A 20,996-nucleotide genomic window follows, 5' to 3' on the forward strand; every position below is an offset into this window, starting at 1 on the left:
TGCGTGACGACGTGAGCACGTCTTGGCCTGAAAACGTGCACAGGTGGAACACCAAGAAAAGGAACTGGTTCTCCCAAAAGCTAGAACATGGCTGGACAGTAGCATCACGGTCTGAGAGCAAACTTACGGAAGAAAAGCTTCGTGAATCTTGGCCCTAGTTCACTATAGTCAAGTCGAAGCTAATGAATGGAAAGATTATCACATGCCTCTCTCGCGCATGCGCACAAATTTTCAAGTGGTCCTTGACGAGCCATAGAAGGCCATCATCATCGATATAATTTCTCCGCGCTTGCGTAGTACGGCGGGTATGGTCGGAGCCATGTAGTGGTTTGCGCGCGTGTTTTATAGCAGTGATTTAACTATTTTTGCAACTGCTTCTGCTTAAGCTGCGTTATGACTCATTCATCAATACAAGAAGACTTTCCAGGCCCATGTGGAAGCATAATTTGTGAAACAAGCACCATGCTTGCTAAGCTCACAGCGTCTTAGTTCCGTGATGTGAACTGTTCTGCAATTTCTCTTCAAGCTGCGACTTGGTCTCTTGTGAAGCGATAGCGATTTCATACTGGCACTGCCCGTCTTTGAAACTACGCACTACAAAAGAGGTGAACAGTTGTTCCTCAACAGAGCACTTCAACGAAATTTTGTCAACCAAACTATAATAACAGGTATCTATGTAGGTACATCATTTTTCATAAAGATAATTATGTTTGATTTCGGTTTACTGTGGTGCATTTTGGCAGGTTGTTACAAGCGCAAACTGTAATGAGACAAAATGCGTTAAAAGCGGTATTCTGACATGCAATAACGACATCGCGCCGTGTGGTTCGCTGGAAGTGGCTGGAAACACGAAGCGTATAACACTAGGTTCTTACAGCGGTCGGGATGACTTCATTTATGGTAAATAATGTACGATCCTGAATTCATTCAGTGCTCTTTCCTGCTCAGGCAGTACAGCATGAGAGGTCGTAAAATCTCTAGCTTAGTCAATTCAAGTCAATTCAATTTTATTCCATTTTCAAATAAAAAAAATGGAGAACGCCTGAACAAACAGCGAATGTTTGTTCACTTGACGGGGATTCGGCTCCCCTTACAAGGCAGACAGCATGACATTACAGATTATTTTTTACATAAAGAAACAGCTCAATATGCGTAAGTGCAATTCACAGAGAGAAAGCTATAAAACCGCATAAGAAAAGAGAAATACAATTCCTCACAATATGCACTACTCAAGAGGCAAAAAACTTTCTCAATGCTTTCTTACTGGTAGAAGCAATACCTATTTCATGTTACAGCAGGTAGTTTAAAAGTTCCGGAAGCCAATGACATAGCATCTGCGCATTCATAATTAAACGTGTGTATGGTATAATTCAGTTTTCGGTATTTCGGTACGGGTATGGGTGTGATATTATTCTAAGCTCCGCTAATGAACGCAGTGTTCAATCAGAAAATTTAAGGTTGTTAATAGATATGAGCCCTAAGCTGTATGCATAGAAGCTGTGAAGACAAATTATACAAACACGTGGGAAAAGTGGGGCGTTGTGTGCTCTGTACTGTTCCCCAGCTCCATGAAGGACCGCTTTCTTTTGTATCACGAGTAATCTATTTATATTTGTTATTGTCGTGGTGCCCCAGACAAGGAAACAGTAGCTTGTTTGAGAGGAAAATAATGCATGATACATTTGGAGTTTGATACTAGCAGGGAGTAAAAAGTAAACCTTTTGCTTTGGAAGTGCGAGAAATGCGATGGTTATTGATTTGTGCATCCCACGACAAATTTTTTTATGAAAGTAGATTCCAAGAGTTGTGACACTGTCAACAATCTCTATGGTGGAATTGCCCAAAACCATTGTCCGTTAGTGAGAAGTTTACTTTGGAGGAGGGAAATTATGGCAGCGTTTGTTCCGTTTGCATTTATTTCTCATGAATTCAAATTGCACGATGAGTTGAAACTTTGGATTATGGTATTTACCTTATTAGATAGCTGTGATAGCTACTAGACAGCGAAAGCAATAGCTGTGTTGTGTCATCTGCGTATAAGACATATTTTGGTTTTTTACGAATAATAATTAAATCAGAAACATAAAAATGTCCCAGTGTCGCCTGAAAGGCGAAGCATCGACTGTGACAGCAAATTAGTAGACACCTATAGAAAGTAAGGATAGTAGTTTTATCGGCCGTATAAACTTGTAAACATTGGTTTACTAACTAAATTAGCAAGCATGGTGTCATCGCACTCGATAACCGCGAACACTCGCTGTCCGAACGCTGGCGTGAGGAAGCGCGGCGCAGCAGAAGACGAAGTGACCTTCGTGGTGTCTATCGCTTCAACGCAAACTGAACGGCGAGAAAACAGCAGGCACAAAGGTATGAGCCGTCGGCGCACCTAGACTCTGCCCCCAACGCAGATGGCTTTCAAGAAAGAGCCCGCGCGCCCGCGCGCGGCCGTGCAATACGCAGTTCCTGCCGGGGTACAACGCAGCCCCCCCTCCCCCCCCCCCTCCCCCCGGTGCCTTACGCACGATAGGAGACGGGGCGCTTGCTCTCCGCTTTCCCCCCTTGCGCGCGCGAGATTTATCCACGATCGTCTGCTCCTTTCGCGCGCTTTCACTCGTAGATACAGCATGCGGCATGAGGCGACGGTGTTATCGCCCGTATAATTATACGTAACATCACGTGACGGCGACGGCGACGACGATGGCAAAGAAGTCGCAGTTTCACCCACAAGGCGAACCATCGATTGCGATAGCAAATTAGCGGAGCATATGAAGTAACGATAGTAGTTTTATCGGCCGTGTATTCTTGTGAACATAGGCATACTAACTAAATTAACAAGCATGGTGTCACGCGCGCACAAGCAAACGTGAACGCATATCATTCGACGACCGCGGAAACTCGCTGTAAAAACGCTGAAGTGAGTTCGGCAGCACCAGTGAGCAAATTGACCTTCGTGCCGCCGCTCGCATTAACCCGAACTAAGCCGCGAAAGCAAAGCTTAGGGCAGACTGTGCACACTCGCCGCTGAAGCTACAGCGGTCCGAGCGACCGCGCGCGTAAAATCGGCGTCTGATTTCCTCTGATGCGTCAAAGGCACGGCATATACCTGCGATGGCAGCTGTCTTCTGCGGGTTGGGCGGTCTCCAGGATTGCTGATGACGTGGCCCAGAAACAGGTGTTTGCCTAGGCGAAGCGGCACGCTTCCGGGTTAAGGGTCAGCCTGGTGACTTGTTCGGCTTTAATACTGTCGCAAGCCGCCTAAGGTGATCGTTGAAGTTTGCGGCAAACACAAGGACGTTATCCAGCTAGACGAGACGGGTCTGTCATTTCAAGCGTGCCAACACCATGCCCATCCACGCTTTGTAACAGTGCAGGTGCCAAGCAAAGGCGAAATGACACGACCTTAAAATGATAGAGGTTATCTGGCGTGATAACAGCAGTCTTCTCTCAATCCCTCTCATCGACTTCTATTTTACAGTACCCAATCTTGACAACCATCGACGAAAAATACTTAGCATTACAGTGCCGGTCCAACGCATCATCTATCCGGTGGAGGGGGTATACCTTCCTCTTAATTCGTGATTTTGTTCACATGAAAATAAGCGACGCAGGAACGCAAACTTCCATCTTTTTCATTGCTAAGGCTACAGGAGATGCCCACGGACTGTTGGAGGGCTGGATAATCTTGTCGCGAAGCATCTCCCTAGTTGCTTGATGTCTTTTCGTTTTTACGTCGAAACTTGGTACAGGTGCTGATGGAGTGTTTGAACACATTTTTTTTATTGCGATACAGATTATAAAGACCCTCTAGTTGAATTTCCCCCGACACCGTCCCCTTTATGTTCCGTATAACGCGATAAGATATTACTACGCCCCGCTGCGCCGTTCGCTGTAGGCGCGAGGGAAAGCCTGAGAGGGTGAGCCGAGAAGGAAGGTGACTGAATAGGGGTGCGGTGAGTGCGTTCTCAAGTGAGGAAAGGAGGAAAGGGAGCGCGAATTTTGAAGGTTGTCTGCGGCGTCTACGAAGGCTACAAGAGCCGCGATGGCTAGTGGCTTCGTGTGCGCTCTTGCGCGCCTCCAGTTTCCTAGTCTCAAACCGCATAATTTCAAGGTTAGAAGACACGTTGAAAATAAAGGCAGCCCAAGGCGTTTAGCTCTCGCTGCGACCGCTCTTGATCACGCCAGCTTTCTTGCCGCATCCGCGGCCATTTAGTGAGATGTGTTCATGTTTTCCTGTGCGCGCGTGACACCATGCTTGATGATTTAGTTAGTACGCGAACGATCACTTCAATTTACACAGCTGGTAAAACCACTAACCTTACTTCGTACTGCTGTCTAATGATTCGCTATCGCAATCAATACTTCGTCTTTTGGGCGAAACTTAAGGTTAAGGAACACGGACCGTCATAGTAGGTTGGGTAGAATCCCAGAGGACAAAGGCATTGCTGACTGCTGTGTCTTCTTTCATATGTATGCGGCCTTCTTGCCCTTGTTTTGGTGTTTATATTCCTGGCGAAGTTTGCCAGAAAAACCTACACTTTTCTTTCCGGTAATTGCGGGATTCCCCTTGCGACAACAACTTAAAAGGTCGCTCCCCACGTGTTCGTTGCTCTTGATAATGCCTTCCATGCGTCCGCCTGCGTCTACGCCAACAGAAATCGTGATGATGGCATTAATTCATTCAGAAGTACCTGCCCATTCGTCGCGATGGGGATCCGGCGACCCAACTCCCGGACTACTGAGGCCCTCCTCGGCCCGAGCTGGATGAAGACATCTCCGTTGCCGAGGTCAGACAGGCCATCTTCGCGCTCAACCGCAATTCTGCGCCGGGTCCGGACGGAGTCGCCAACAGAATGTTGAGAAACCTCTACGACCCGTCGATCGTCTTTCTGACCGACAAGATCAACGAGGCCTGGAAGAGCGGCGTTGTTCCTGGAGAATGGACGACGGCCTGCACGGTGCTCATCCCCAAGCCCGGCAAGGCCCCGAACATCGAAAATCTCCGGCCAATTTCTCTAACGTCCTGCGTCGGTAAGGTCATGGAGCGCGTGGTCCTCAACAGCCTCAACGGGTACCTCGAAGACAACAATGTTTACAGGTACAACATTATCGACTTTCTAGCTGGACTTTCGACGCAGGATGCCATGAAACTAATCAAGCATCAGATCGTGGACGGCCGTTCCAGAGACGTCAAGGCTCTGCTCGGTCTGTACCTCGAGAAAGCTTTCGACAACGTGCTCCACACCTTCATCATCAAGACCATTTCGGACCTGAGTCTCGGTTCCAGATTCCACAGCTACGCCAACTCTTTTCTAAAGGACAGGACGGCCAAGCTGCTCATTGGAGACTTCCGCTCCGAAGATGTGCCCCTCGGAGGACAGGGCACTCCTCAGGGCGCCGTAATCTTCCCCAGACTGTTTAACATCTGTATGTTTGGTCTTTCCAAGAGGTTGGTACGCGTCGAGGACGTCTGCACACCATCTACGCCGACGACATTACCATCTGATGCACCGAGGGCTGCGAGGGCAGAGTCGAAAAAGCCGTGCAGGGGGCGATCGACGTGATCGAGGAGTACTCCGCCCCACCGGACTTCGGCGCTCCCCCGCAGCTTTACAGAAAAGATAAGGGAGGCAGACCCAAAGATTGGAAGCCAGTCTCCGAAAGCAGCATCAGTTTTCGCACTTGTGACGGCGGGGTGATACCCAGGGCCGACGTCATTCGGGTCATGGGCATGTTCGTCGTATTCAACGGCGGGAACGGAACGGCTCTCCGAAAGATGATCGCAAAGACGGAGAACGCTTTCCGCCTCGTTCGCAGAATCGCAAACAGACACCGAGGCGTGAAGGAAGCCAGTCTGCTCAGCCTGATCAACGCCTTCGTATTATGCCACTTCAAGTACACGATTTCTATGCACAACTGGCTCATAGCGGAGAGAGACAAGTTCGCTCTCATCCGCAAAATAATCAAAAGGGTTCTCGGGTTACCCATAAGCACCCATACCGAGGATCTCCTCAAGCTGGGGGCACACAACACCACCGAGGAGATTGCCGAAGCCAAAGAACGCGCGCAACTCGCTCGCCTGACCACCACAGCTGCAGGTAAACGCATCCTCAAAAAGCTGGTTACCCCCCTGCGGGATCCTCGAGGGTCAGTACCCCGATCCCTAGGTGCATTCGAGACAAGTTCGAAGTGGCCCCCATGCCCCGAACCGTCCATCCCGTCCACGCGAGGACAGACGCAAGGCGAGAGCAGTAGCAATCCTCAAACAGTTCAAGCAACAAGGCATCAGAGCAAGCTTCGTCGATGCCGCGGAGTACAGCGATGGGAAGACCTTTTCCGTCTTCGTGGTCGACTCCAGCGGCAAGATTTCCAATAGAGCTTCGATTCGGACTTCAGACACCGAAGTCGCCGAGCAAGCCGCCATCGCCCTCGCCCTGCTAGATGGTCGTGGGACCGAGATCTATAGCGTTTCCAAAACGGCAGTTAGGGCTTTTCAGAAGGGTCGCATCGCCGAGCAAGCTGCTCGTCTTCTTAGCGTCTCAAGTCCGGATGCTCTCACGCATCACTCGATTTACTGGTTTCCCGCTCACACAGGGTCGGTCGAGGGTGCTCCCCCGAACCTCTATGAGTCTGCTCACGAGGCTGCGCGCGAACTCACCGACCGCATTTCCTCTGTAAGGAGTGCCGACTCCCCTCCCCCCAATACGGCCACAGGGACACTCCCGCTGCTCACAACGAGGTTACTAAATTCTTCTGCATGTCTAGAAGGATCTTTCCACCCCCTCAGCCCAAGTTGAATAGGGTGCAAGCCGCTTCTCTTAGACTTTTACAGACCAGCACATATCCATGTCTGGCCGTTCTACACGAAGTTTACCCCGTTGTATATCGCGACGACGCTTGCCCGTCCTCCGTGCAGACCTCCACTCCAGCACACATGCTCTGGGAGTGCGGGTCGAGATACCCCAAGTTCAGCAAGGACGACTGGGACTCGCGTCTGCGTAGCCCCGCTCTAGACAAGCAAATCCTGCCTGTCCTGCGTGCCCGCGAGCGAGCCGGTGGGCTAGACCTGCAAGTCCCGACGTGGGACTAGCCGGGTGCGCGATGAGTTCGCGTCCTCGCCGGACCTCCCTTAAAGTTCTTTCACTCACTCACTCCCCACGTGTTTGTCGCTCTTGATCATGCCTTCCATGTCTCCGCCTGCGTCTACGCCGACAGAAATCGTGGTGCGGGCACGAGGCGGTAAACTGGATTGACCTTCTACACTCAAAGCACGGTGATAGAGCCTACTCTTGTAGTTTCGCTTGATCTCTGGAGAACGTTAATATTTTCATATGGTAGAGTTTGAACCAATTGCAAACATAAATCTAACATAAAGTTTATAAAGCGATGTATTCGGCCTAAATAAATTTAGTCTTCCTAGATATGGATAGGGTATATAAGTCCTATAGCCTGTTCATGTATTTGAAATTTAGCAACACACACACACAACACGCACATCACAAAAATAAAATCACCATGTTTATCTAAGCAACACTCTTATGTTTTATTACAGAATCACATTATTACGTTAATCTTCTTCGACCGTGCCCAACTACCAACAAATCTCTATCTGGTGACTTTTTAATCATTATACCGTAGTTTGTAAGTGCAATTATTTGAGGGAAAATCAGCCAAGTGAAAATAAAATGGCATTTTCCGATCTGAGCAAATGCTGCTGTTGCAATAAATGAGCACAAAACTGAAGGAATCACTGAAGTCCGCTTTGTTCATTATTTTCACGTTTACTCAAGTCATTTTGCAAATTCATTGGACCATTGAGCGTTGTGAAAAAGCCGGTGACGAAAGTTGACAACTTTTCCAATATCACCATATATATAAACCAACTAACCAGATTTATGCCTCATGAAATTGCTCATGTATTTTTCATGCGCCTAAATAGCAGCCGCGTGTGACAAACTGAATGTCAGAAAACAGCAAGCAGTGCTGATGAAACTTAGAGGTCGAGAAAAAATATTACCAATATACTATGTACCCAAGTTGTTTTTCTCCTGACGTTCCAACATACAAGGATGAATGCACTTTAACATGCCAGAGCAGGTGCTCCTACAGGCACAATTTGTTTGTTTGACAGTGCTTACGTTAGTTCATTATGAAGGTTAACTATACGTCAGCGCTTGTGCCACTGCATAAAGGGGCTCTTCGTAAAGTCAGGCACATTCCCCACAGTGGTGTTGAATACGCAAGTAGGATCATGTTTGCTCTTCCACTCATTATCTGTATGCTCGCCGTAGCAAATGCTGCTAGGACAAGCAAGCTTGACTACGCAGAAGATCCAGCACACTACCCCGAGCAAAAACTTTCAGAGGTAAGCCTAGGTGGTGTTTAAATGTATGTATAAGCGCCTTTCCCAAGGATTTACTTTTTATACGTGGATCATAGATATGTGAGCAAAGCATCAGTTTTGTGCACCCGAAATGCAACTCACGCGCACCTTGAGCAACATATCACATCCCAGGCAATATGTCTGTATAGTTAAGTATCCGGACATAATTATTTGACAAAACCGTGAACAACACGGTAGCATTAAGTCTCGCCTATGCTTTGTGGTTCTACTGCTGTTTATGCTTGAATCCTTTTTATCGCCTCATTTCTCCTCGCGCTTACCCTTTCTTATGATATGCCCGGAAAATTATTTACGATGTTTAAAGACAGAATGCGGTTCCTACACATCAGGGAGCTAGTCCTCTTTTCTTTTTCTTTTTTTATAGTGGAGACATCACAAGTGTAAAAAGGTTCAGAATTATAAAATTATCAATCAAGATAACTAAGCAAATTCGGCGAAAGCGCCACAGGAAGTGCACCGCACAGCAAACACAGAAACAGAATAAAAAATGAATTCCTGCTTATAATGTAAACGTGACGTGGTGCCTCGGCTATAGTAAGGCCGAACGCTGGCAAGGAACGTTACTTGCGGACAGCAGCCGAGGCAGAGGGAGAGAGCATCAACGTTGGCAATGTAGCTCGCCTCCTAGCAATGTTTCAAGATATCTCTGAGCTCTTAAAAGCAATTTCAAGACATCCTTTAGTAGCACAGTTTGTAGACGGCGTTTGACAGGTACGATTGCATGAATAAAATTTCCTATAGGACCTGATGAGGTGCCCTTTAAGCGTTCGTCATCGCAGAATCGCCCGGCGAGCGTCGTTTCTTCTTTTCCAGCCTCCATCATTGTACGACACTCTATGCAAGCATTTTAGATACTGTCTTAAAATACTCTTTTGGTATCTTGTATCTGTATAATGGTAAAGGTCAAGCCGGGTGTCAGTACCTGTATTGTCGGTATATCAGTTGAGCTATCTATTATCTAACGATACATGATAGGCCTGAGGATAAATCTGTGAAGATTCCCAGAGCCACAGAAGGCTAGCCAAAAAAGGCAATTTAAACTTATTCCAAGAGACGGTAATTTCATGTTAGATCATAATTTTAACAACACATACTAAGAAACACATAATGCGCCACCGCAGTGCCATCTAAAAACTGCGCCTTTTCAAGCTTTAAAATGGGGAGCGCCAGCCCGCCTTTATTGATAAAAAAGCGCGTAGTGCGGTGTCAGTAGGTTAAAAAAAAAACAGGGTGTACCAAAAATATAAGCGTTCGTAGTTCGTTACACGAGCATATCATCAATCAGGTAAAGTTTGTCAACGTTATATGGCAAGTTTACACTACTTTGCGTATTGTGTGTTTCTTCGACGACTATCTCGTTACTCTGAGTTAATATCTCAGTTACCCGTCGCTACTGTCCGCAAGTTATGTTCCTTGCCAGCGTTAGGCCTTACTATAGCCGTGGCACCACGTCACGTTTACATAATAAGCGGGAATTCATTTTTAATTATGTTTTTGTGAGGAATTCGAGAGAAAAGTGTCATTCCGCGCACCAAGCTTTGAGCAGTGGCGGACGCCATAATTTGCGCAAGAAATTCTAGTTTATTAATGAATAAAAATTTTGCACTGAATGCCTTTTTGATCATTTGCTTTAGGGGGCTTGTTATATTTGCAGATGGCTACATGCCCCTTGTGCCAGAAGCATTGCAGCTAGCACCACGTTCGTGAAACAACTGAAATTGTGCCGTGAAATGCATTGCAGTTTCAGGTATAATTTACCGGGCTGCCTATCTACAGAGTGCTGGAGCCACAATGCATGTCGCTGTGGATTCGCGTACTTGCCACTTCACGAACTCAGCTTTATAGTCACTGGTAAACATTGTCACAGGCGCCCATTACGAAATTTAAAGGCCCCAGAGCAGGTGCTAAACCAGAGAAACTCTTTATTGTAGTACTTCAATCGCCGCGATCAAGTAGCTGCAGGTGTGGCAGATATGAGAGTATAATACCACATTCTAGTGCACCCTACGCAATTATCACAGCGCGCCAGCAAGATATTCGAAGTGATTTAGAAACACAGTTGTTGACAGATTATTACACCGCAGCTGCCATGCATTTGGTGAGCACTTCACCCTCTGGAGTCATCTGGGTACCCTGACTCACAACAATTCAACTGTCTTTACGATTAGTCAGAAGCCTGAGAGCCACTACGGGGAAACACAGAAACCACTTTCGCGCTAGGCTCTGTCATTTACGTAGCTTTACGACGCCGGCCGGCTTTTACTATTATTCACCACCGGTTCATTCATCTTTAACTGAAGGCCTTGGAAATAGTAACTACGTCCTCATTAACCGCTGAATAAGTACTCCGACGTAGGAGTCATGAGGCAGTTGAAGATTAATATGCAGTAGACAAAAATAATGTTCAATAACCTGGCAAGCGAACAAGAATTCAGGATCGCCAGTCAGCCTCTAGAGTTTGCAAATGAGCATATTTGTCTAGGTCAATTACTCACAGGGGACCCTGATCATGAGAAAGAAATTTACAGAAGAATAAAATTGGGTTGGAGTGCATACGGCGAGCATTACCAAATCCTGACTGGGAGCTTACCACTGTCATTGAAAAAAAAAAAGTCTACAATAATTGCATCCTACCGGTGCTAACATATGGGGCAAAAAACTTGGAGGTTAACAAAGACGCTCGATAACAAGTTAAGGACCGCACAAAGAACGATGGAACGAAAAATGTTAGGCATAACGTTAAGAGACAGGAAGAGAGCGGCGTGGATCATAGAGCAAACAGGGATAGCCGATATTCTAGTTGAAATTAAGAGGAAAAAAAGGAGCTGGGCAGGCCATGTAATGCGTAGGATGGATAACCGGTGGACCATTAGAGTGACAGAATGGATACCAAGAGAAGGGGAAGCGCAGTCGGAGACGGCATAAAACTAGGTGAGGGGATGTAGTTTTGAAATTTGCAGGCGCAAGTTGGAATCAGCTAGTGCAATTGATCAGCTAGTGCTAGTGCAATTGGAGATCGCAGGGAGAGGCCTTCGTTCTGCAGTGTACATAAGAACAGGCGGCTGCTGCTGCTGCTGCTGCTGCTGCTGATGATGATGATGATAGTGATAATGATGATGATGATTCTATCCAACCATTTTCCCGCCTACTTGGTACACTGGGTAGTGCGTTGTAGAATGCGTAGCGCATCGGGCTGCTGTGCGGAGGTAACAGGGATCGAATTCAACCATCGGACCAATTTGGGTCACTGAAGTTGTGGCAATGTGTACACGCGTGCCTCTCTTCAACTAACCTTTTTCACGCCGTCATGGGTAACTGTAGATGTGGGACTGCGCAGGCACTGCTGTTCGAAGAAATTATTTGACGCCGACTAACTACTGGGTATCTGCCATTCGGACTGTGCTGGTCTTCAATAAACGTCTTTGATACCAACCTAGGTCACTATGTATGCACCCGTAGATGTGTCTCATTCTTCAATTAACGTCTTTGACGTCAACTATGTATTTGCCACTGGCAATATGCCGCTCAGCAATGACGAAAAAATACCCAACTTTCTCCGATGCTGAGCGCAATCGAACCCCAACCACAAGGGTTCCTCAAGGACCGCAACCGGCAGGCTACGCCACAAAGGCACTGATTATATACATGCCACTTTTCAATGAAATTCTTTCACACCAACGCTTAAGCGAGCGGCGCCATGAATGCACTGGGAATATCGCTCTTTATTGAATCTCTTGCCAATGTGGGTCACTGAATATGTGTCACTGAGTGCGCAGCTAGCGAGGGAACCATTCCCAGCGTTCGCCGACACGCCACGCTTCTCATCTCGAAGGCCATGCGCTGACTTCTCATCAGTACCACTAGGTGGTGTGGCAGTAAGAGGAAACAATACTGCATGTAAGCTCCCTAGCGCGAGACAGGAGCGCGGTTGAATGAGGAATCTCGCTGCAGTGCACGCCACATAAATAAGTCGTTTCGATGGTGGAGGAAATACGCTGTGTCGCTATATTGATTCAGTGCTAGCGCATTACCGTCGACAGCGATCCTGAGATGGGTTCTGCCCCAATTCCTTGCTCTTGCAGTAAGCTCTACAAAATCAGATGACTTATTGATTGGTGAAATGTGTGCGAGCATGTTGCCATGGTGCTGTACTTTCTGTAATTTGTCGTGTACTTTAGCAACAGCCCACATTTCATTCCAGACAGTACCACAGCATGAATTGTCGGGTCAGCGTGAGGTCTTTATTCTTCTGAGAGGCCACACTACCTTGTAATCAAGCATGACCTGTAACGAGCGAAAACATTCTTAGAAAAAAAAAGTATTATTTCCCTTTCTGTACTGTTTTGTCACAACAACGTCAATGTTTTTTTTTTTTTTTTAGTGCTTACACAAAAATCTCGTGAAACAGCGCTGTTGTTTATTAGACTGCATCTCGAAATGAATGAACAGGCTCCGCATAACATACATTGTTGAGAAGATTACATTGATGAGCGATTCGCTGATTCTTCGTTTTCAGATGGCGGCAGTGAACGAAACCCTTTTTGTTCATAAACGAAACTACAAGACTAACACTACACTGCGCTGCCTGTCAGCCACAAAACTTGAAAACCCCGGAGGAGATTCATATAAATACAGGCTAAAAGCCCGAATTGGAGCCAGCAGCCACTAGTAAGTACTCACTATTCCGGGCGACTGCACAGAAAGCGGTGATATATCGGGCTCATTGTACTTATTAAGATGCACTTATATGTGCAGGTATAAATATAACACATTTCTGCTGCATAGTTATCCGCAGGCAGCTACGAGATGATGATGATGATGATGATGATGATGATGATGATGATGATGATGATGATGATGAAATAAACTTTAATTTTCGAGACGGTGTTCCCGAGCGTTTGAGCTGTGGATCACTCTAGGTGGGAGGGTCCCTAATTCCAGGAATCCTCTGGCCGCGATAGCATCCCGGGCTCTGGCGACAAGATGTCGTTGTTCGTCCAGGGCCGGGGTGGAGATCTTGGCCTCCCACTTCTCGGCGAGGAGGTTCACGTCTTCGGACGTTGTATGTTTGGTAACGGCGTCTTCGGGGCGCCACGGGCACTCGAGTAGCAAATGAGCCAGAGTGTCTGGCACGGAGCAGATCGGGCACTTGTATGTGTGTAGTGTCGGGTGGATGCGATGCACGAGGATCCCATGGGTGTACGTATTGCTCTGCAGTCTTCGGAATGCGGTGCTTTCCTCTTTCGTCAGTTTTGGATGAGGTGGCGGGTACACCCTGCGTCCCAGTCGGTAGTGTTGGAGGATGGCGTTATACGTGGGGGGTATTGTCTCCGCTTCCGCTGCGTCACCAGGCGGTCGGGGGTCTCGCGAGGCGGCGAGAGAGGCCCGGTTGACGTGATCGCGGGCCGCGGCGTGTGCCGCTTCGTTTCCCTCGAGCCCCTCGTGCCCTGGTACCCACGTGATGCAGGTGTAAGGGAGCGGAGTGCTTCTTTTCTGCAGAATTTTGACTGCTTCCACCGATATTCGGCCTTTCGTGTAATTGCGTACTGCGGATTGGGATTCCGTTAAGACTGCGACCGCGTTCGTGCTCGTGGTGGTGGCGAGGGCGATCGCCGCTTCTTCCGCCGTCTCCGAGTTCCGCACCCTGACTGTGGCGGATGCCAGTTCTTTGCCTCTCGAGTCAACCACACTCAGGGCGTAAGCGGTTTTTCCCGGGTATTTGGACGTATCTACGTAGCGAGCATCTGGATCGTGCTTGTGGCGTCTTCGGATGGCGTCGACTCGAGCGAGCCGGCGTCCCCGATGATGCTGGGGATGCATGTTGCGCGGTAGTTTGTCGATGCTCAGGGATTCTCTTAAGCATGGCGGTATCTTGACCTCGCGGTCCGCGTCGGAGATGTAGCGTTCTCCGTAGCCGAGGCGCGCAAGGACCGATCTGTCCGTCGGCGTGAGCTTTAGCCTCTCGAGTTGGCTGGTTTTCTGGGCTTCCACCAGCTCTTTCCAGGTGTTATGAGCACCCATTTTGAGAAGTCGGGTGGTAGATGCCACAGGTTCAATACCCATGGCGAGCTTCGTAGCTTTGCGGATGATGACATTGAGCTTGTCGACTTCGCAATTCTTGAGAGCTAGGTACGGGGTTGCGTACGTTATTCTGCTGGTCAGTAGAGCTTGAACGACTCTCAGGGTGTCTTGCTCCTTGAGGCCACTGCGTCGATTGGCTACTCACGAGGTGTGTGAGTTGGGAGATTGTGCGTTGGAGCCGTGAAAAAATTTATTTAAAAGGATAACCTTACTTATGTTAACTAATACATAATATTCACTTATGACTTTTACTTTGGAATCATTTATTGTCCAAAAACATGCATTTCTTGAAAGGGGCCCTGGACCATATATTTTATTGCGATAGCAATTATAGGACACTCAAGGCACATTTCGGCTTTCATCGTAGTCGTCGCAACAATGTTCCGCATAAAATCCCAGTACGATAACATCGGCGCCTCGCGCCGTATCCTGTATGTGATAGTGAAAGCTTGCGAGGGAGAGCCGACGATCGCGGCTCAATATTGCGCGCGCAAGGGAGGAAAGACAGGCGGAAACGCGCCGTCTTCCGTCAGGCGAAAGGCACCGGGGGGGGGGGGGGAGCGACGGTGGGGGGCGTTCAACTCCGGTGACTGCAGCGTACGGCATGGCCGCGTGGACGCCGTGCCTTCAAATCGTTCTGCGATGTGAACAAAGTGCTCGGTCGTGCGGGCATCATCTGCAACAGGCTTTGCGATGTGGACAAAGTGCGCCGAGTGGTGGTAGCTTCGCATGCGCTGTGCTTTCGACGCTTAGTTCGCGTTGAAGCGAGAGGCAGCACGAAGGTGAATTTCCTCGCTGCTGCTGCTGCCTCGCTTCCTCACTCCTGAGTATTGGCAGCGAGTTTCCGCGGTCATCAAGTGAGATGTGTTCACGTTTTCCTGTACGCGCGTGACACCGTGCTTGTTAATTTAGTTAGCGAATGTTTGCAAGTTTATATGGCCGATAAAACTAATATCCTTACTTCGTATAGCTGTCTACTAATTTTCCACCAGAGTCGATGCTTTGCGTTTAGAGGAGAAACTGCGACTTTTTTTATCGAAGTGAAGCAATACACTTCATGTTAAAATAGGGTATTTAAGAAATACCTTGCCGCAAAAAGTACTTCAATGCGTTCAGTGGAAGTCGAGTTATTGGCAATCAAACACGCCCATCGTGGTACTTCCGCTCCTTCGTCAATGTCTTGCGCTGCGAAGGCTACGGAGGAGTAGGGCGTGCCACAATGCTCCGCCTACTGAACGTCAACGTGGCGCGCAGTTCAACTTTGATTTTGGTTGTTAACATAGACGCCACTACTTCCGATTTTGGCGCCTACGACATGCCAAATGTAAGCCAAACGCGGTTGTCTTCAGCGAGTCACAGTCCGCTTAGCCAGTAGACTGGTAGTGCCACCCCGTGGCGGCCGCGGTACCTACGCTACGTAGAAGACCGCAGCTACAGGTAACTGTTGTGCGTTGCGCAGCGTTGTGTCCTCTCGCGCTCATATGCTCCAGTCTTGCCGTTATACGTGGTGCAGACCGGCTTTGTCCTTCAGCAGCTTGAGCGACGGATAGTAGTCACATCCAACTTGCGCATTTTGAAGCGCTTTCAAAAGTCTGCCAAGGCGTCTATCCAGGAGTGGCCAGGAGTGAGTGCACGTGGGTAAGTGTGCGTGTGGTCGGACCTTTAGTCTCGCGTGGTTCGAGGCTAGTTGAGCGTTCAAAGCTAGTCGAAATTAGCGCTACCCGACGGCAACGACACCGATAAGCAGGTTGGCCAAAGTTCTATTCCTACGCCGGAGGCCGCGTAGGAATTAAGAAGACGGTAGTGGGCTTGTTTCGAAAGTAATTGTTATATAAATTCGAAAGCAGATTATCGCTTACTTCAGCCTGTTTATTAAACTTCCTCAATAAATATGCACAGTAACAGTTGGAAGAATAGCACTGATTCAAACAGCCTTCTGATGTCAGCTATAGGCTTATATAGCAGTCGCGTATGGAAATCTGCTATATTACGAAAGAAAGCGTGCAGAAAAGAGTGAGGAGCTGACTTCTGTTGAAAAGAGAGCACTTGAGAGAAAGGTGACTTCGTGCGCGCACGGCTGCAAAATGTGAATGAGATGTCGACAGCAGCGTATGCTATCCACGGGCGAAGTTTTTCCACCAAGCCCGACGTGTGGTTCAGGGCCCCTTTAAATGCTGCTCACAGCCTCTACTGAAACGTAAAGATACGTATCTTTGCACTTCTGTCGCTATTTCACAATTGAGATGAGCTTGTGACATTGACCCACAGCTCTTTCACCAAATATTTATTTTATTTTCGCGAAGTGTATTTCAAAACTTTTCACTATCCTAACCATATAAAAAGTTCGAGTGGCAACATCTGTCGTCTGACTACACGTAGAAGAGTTGGGTGCCATATTGTTCGGGCTGCTTAGCTACGTTCTTGGGCTGATCGCAAGGACCCAATACTCACGCAAATTGATATTCTGTAAAAATGCGACATCAGCGGGTTATTATACTAGATACATCTGGCGAAGAAGCATGTATATTAGGCATGCTAGTGACTCTCATTCAGGAGCTTGTCAAGTTAAAAATCTTTAGGGGTCTTCTTCTTTTCTCATGTGGTGGCCCAGAAATTCGGTGATCAGTTTTGTTGCAAGTAAGTATAATAAAACCGACCTAATTTATTTGTTAGCTTACAGCATTTCAATATTTGATCATCGACGAACTGCGAAAGCCGATTACACTCATTGTAGCCAAGATGTTCACTCAGTTCAGAATGAGTAATGTAGCATCCTGAATCCCTATTTTACGTCAGTGTTTACGTCTACTTAACTGCAATATGAAACGTGTACTAAGTGCGTCCATAACGGCCTGTCTGAAATGCAAAATACTGTTGAACGCGTACGTCACTCAATAATCAACAGCGCCTTGCCGTTACCTCATCATTACTTATCTATAGTGGGAGGCACTATCGATTTCTTTACAACAGTCCTGCTTATAATTTTCACACAATCTTGACAAACCGTTTTCGAGAGCTCACATTTTGGCTAGTTGGTGTATAGAGGTAAGGCGAAAAAACAGTCTTTGTTTATTTTCTTTCTTCTTTCATGTAAATTACGCTGTTTGATTTTTTTTCACATTGCTTGAGAAGCCGTTGGCGTTTGAAAAAAGGACACAGTGTCGCTAATTCTTCAAAGAAGCCCTTACGAACAAATATAGCACATCAATTGAGCAACGGTCATGCCCCATACTGAGTGGAACAACTCTTACTGAGACAGTCGTTCGAAGCTCGAAACAAGGCCTACGTTAATTCTGCATCCTTTTCGTAGCGACGTATCCTTGGTATCCTAGCAATGGTAAGACAACTGTTTTCCAATTGCTCGCCGTAGTGTTGCGGCTAGGGCTAGCGTATATGCCTTGAATCCTCCAGCAATAGGGATGATCACATCCGGGAGTAGGAGCAAGAGAAAAAAATTATTTAGTTTGCATAATAATGTAAATATACACTGGCTCCAGATATGGAAGCCCACTCCATGTAGGAGCACTTTGAATGTCTGAGCTCATTACATGTCTGAGCACACATCAGGACACGCCAGGACACATTCACTGCATCAAAGGTGTCCGCTTTTAAAACAGTCGTCTTCCCTATGTGACTAGACTAGGTAAGCTGATTACTGTCTCGGCCAATTAAAATGGTCGAATTGTTTGCAAAATCCCACCCATGACGTTGCACCGTTTCGCGGGACTCCGCCTCCAATGTTGCGTGAGCGCCCCCGCATACGAGGCAACCGCGTGGCAACCTGGGAAACCCAAGTCGACGCAGCTGCCACGGAAGTCCTCAACGTTGGCTGCTTGCATCAATTAGTGGCTCCTGGTGACGGTCAGCTTGTCATGGTCAGGAGACGCCTTCGCGGTCGTTACCGCTTCCACGGAGGGCGGTGGTTGTTGTCGCCTTGAACTGAGCTCCTTTATTTGCACGACACACTATATGTCGGGCCCCGTCGCCGTATGGGCGGGGCGCTGATGAAAGGGCTGCCTCGTGGGAAGCACCTAAGGAATGCCCTTTGCCATATTGAGCCGTAACAGTAGACGGCTAAATACGCAGCTAAGCTGGCAGCAGCTTTCCTAACCCTTGTTCCAATTTTGACGAAGCAGGGAAAGAAGACGGAATTACGATGCAGCATCGAAGTCAAAAACGACGCATGCTATACTTTGCTTCTCAAACAAGATGGAGGCCGAGCAGAATTCTTGAAAACATGATGCGCAGGTCGCCTGAGCAAAAAAAAAAAAAAAAAAACATGGTCACGCTTTCTTACCTGTTAAATGTTAGCTACGCTGTGTTTTATTTTTAAGGCTCTCGCATATGTAATAATCAGCTTTTCCTTACGAATGGCAGGTGACGTCGTGTCGCCAAGACACATTCCAAATGCACTCCAACACTTGGGGTCGAAACACTTCTCACCTGTCAGCGCATACTGTCTCCAACACTTTCCCGAATTAGAACAAACAACTCCTCACATTCTCAAATTCACTTACACCTGGCAAAAATAAAGAACGCTTTAATCACCACTGTCAATAGGAATCTAAACAGCCATCCTGTAGCAATGTGCAGCTGCTACCCGGAAGCACTATCTACTGAGCTGTCGTGAAACATGCGCGTCTGGTAATTTGTGTGATATTTTCTGCGCTACGCAGAGTTTGAGAGTTTTCTAGTGTGTACTCCCATAGTTATGGCTGTTGGTGCCCAGGGCTAGGCTGCCAGGGGTTCATCGCCGGAGAAATAAAGTTTATTCCTATCCTATCCTAGTCTGTAGTAGTGGGTGTTTCAACGACCACAAGTAAGCAATACTGTAGCGAGTGAAAGGACAATGTGCGCACTGCAGTACGTCAATTTAAAAAGGCAGTTCCATTATTTGACAAGCATGCAAGCAAATTGACAGTCTACTATGACCACCTGGAGTCAATAAATGTGTTTATATTAGGACCAATCTGTGGAATCTAGTTACATTTTTAAGGTTGTCGGCTTCCAAGCATGAATATAGCGAGATGCAATGGTGCATTTACTTATGGAAGCAGCTAGTTTTCGTGCCATGAGCTCAACTCACGTGTTTGGTTTTCTGCAGACGTGACTCCCATGTAAAATGAGAAATAAATGCAGACTTTTCGCACATGACTATATGATCTGCAGACATCTCATAGCCCATAAGACAGTATCACTTTGTTCATGGCAATGACACTATTACAGAAAACGGTCCATGCATCTGAACCTCATCATTGCAATGTTCAGTTAAAGGAGCATCAGAATGAGCTCAGTAGTCTCAAACTGGATAAGCACATTCACAACATTCAAGCACCTGTAACTGTAGCTGCACTCCATCTCACAAGTCGTTTGCAGCACTGTGGAAGATGCAGAACTCCTCAGCCAATGGGAATGGGTAACATCGATCGAGATAGGCTCATCCGCGCCGCATCGTCTCCTCACCGCCGCAGTAATTCGTGGTGTATGATGTACATGCGCAAAGGCCCTAACGTGTCACATATCGCTGTAACGTACCATGTACGGAAAACAAAACTATCTAATCCCGCTAATAATCAGGCAGTTACGCCCGGAACCATATTCCGATGCGCAAGGATATTCATGTGTGCGCGTCGTACATTCGACAGTGCAGCAAACGATTTGTGAGATCGTTTTCATAAATTGCTCCATCTTTCGATGTCATCGATAGAACTACCACACTTAGACCACAGCAAAAGTTAAATGCGCTTCTTCCAAATGGCTCCCTGCGTTAACATATGAGGTCACACATTGCGAAGCTGCCAAAAAGCATGCCGCTTGTTTCATCGCTATTCGGTAACCTATGGCAAACCACCCTCACCAAGTCAAACACATTCTCCCTCATGAGACTCATGTTTGGCCATGTCATTTTTGTCTAAGCATTTGAACTTTTTGCTAGCCCCCGCATTTAAAGTTTGCATTTTTGCAGGCACTACTAAGCACACCCTCTCGCATTAGCCATGGTGACGCCACCGCGAGCATAAGCTATCGCACACTAGGTAGTGAGTTCTGCATGAACTCGGAAACAAAACAAAAGTAAATGCCGTAGATAACGTCCTTCTAACGTTTTTTGAATGCTCGTCATCGGTCGCTCTCGATGTCTAGATAGAGCACACGAGGTCTGTTAGAAAAGTATCCGATCTTATTTTTTTTTTCGAACACCTGATTTATGGAAACAAGCGCGCTTGCATCAGCCGACCTTGAACCTTCGTGCGCATGCGCGAATCTTTTCCCGCCTGCCGGCAGCGTCAGTCGCTGGGACGCAGTGTTTGAGTGAGGTAGTGCGCAGTGCTCTCGTTGGTTTTTTTATTGCAAGGAAAATGACAGAGCGACTGGAGCAGCGCTATACTGCATCACATTTTGCCAGAAACTGGGCGACGGCCAAGTGGAAACCATTCAGAAGATTCAGACGGCTTTCGGTGACGATGCTATGAGCAGCACACAGATTGAGGAGTGGTACAACCAATTTAAAGACGGC

The 20,996-nt window shown here is 47.4% G+C and overlaps 1 protein-coding gene across 2 annotated transcripts in view; it reads left to right on the forward strand.

Annotated features, from left to right (window-relative positions):
• Positions 1-20,996, forward strand: part of LOC119464990 (uncharacterized) — a 186,723-nt gene that overhangs the window by 162,778 nt on the left and 2,949 nt on the right. The window contains exons 1-2 of one of the 2 annotated variants that reach the window (XM_037725840.2): positions 8,197-8,362; positions 12,918-13,069. The exons of the other annotated variant lie outside the window; for it this stretch is intronic. Coding sequence (XP_037581768.1) covers positions 8,249-8,362; positions 12,918-13,069 — 266 coding nt within the window. The 5' untranslated portion in view covers positions 8,197-8,248. Of the gene's footprint in view, positions 1-8,196; positions 8,363-12,917; positions 13,070-20,996 lie in introns of those variants that run through there. 2 annotated transcript variants of the gene reach the window in all.

This window comes from Dermacentor silvarum, chromosome 9, assembly GCF_013339745.2.
Source record: "Dermacentor silvarum isolate Dsil-2018 chromosome 9, BIME_Dsil_1.4, whole genome shotgun sequence".
Taxonomy (NCBI): Eukaryota; Metazoa; Arthropoda; class Arachnida; order Ixodida; family Ixodidae; genus Dermacentor; species Dermacentor silvarum.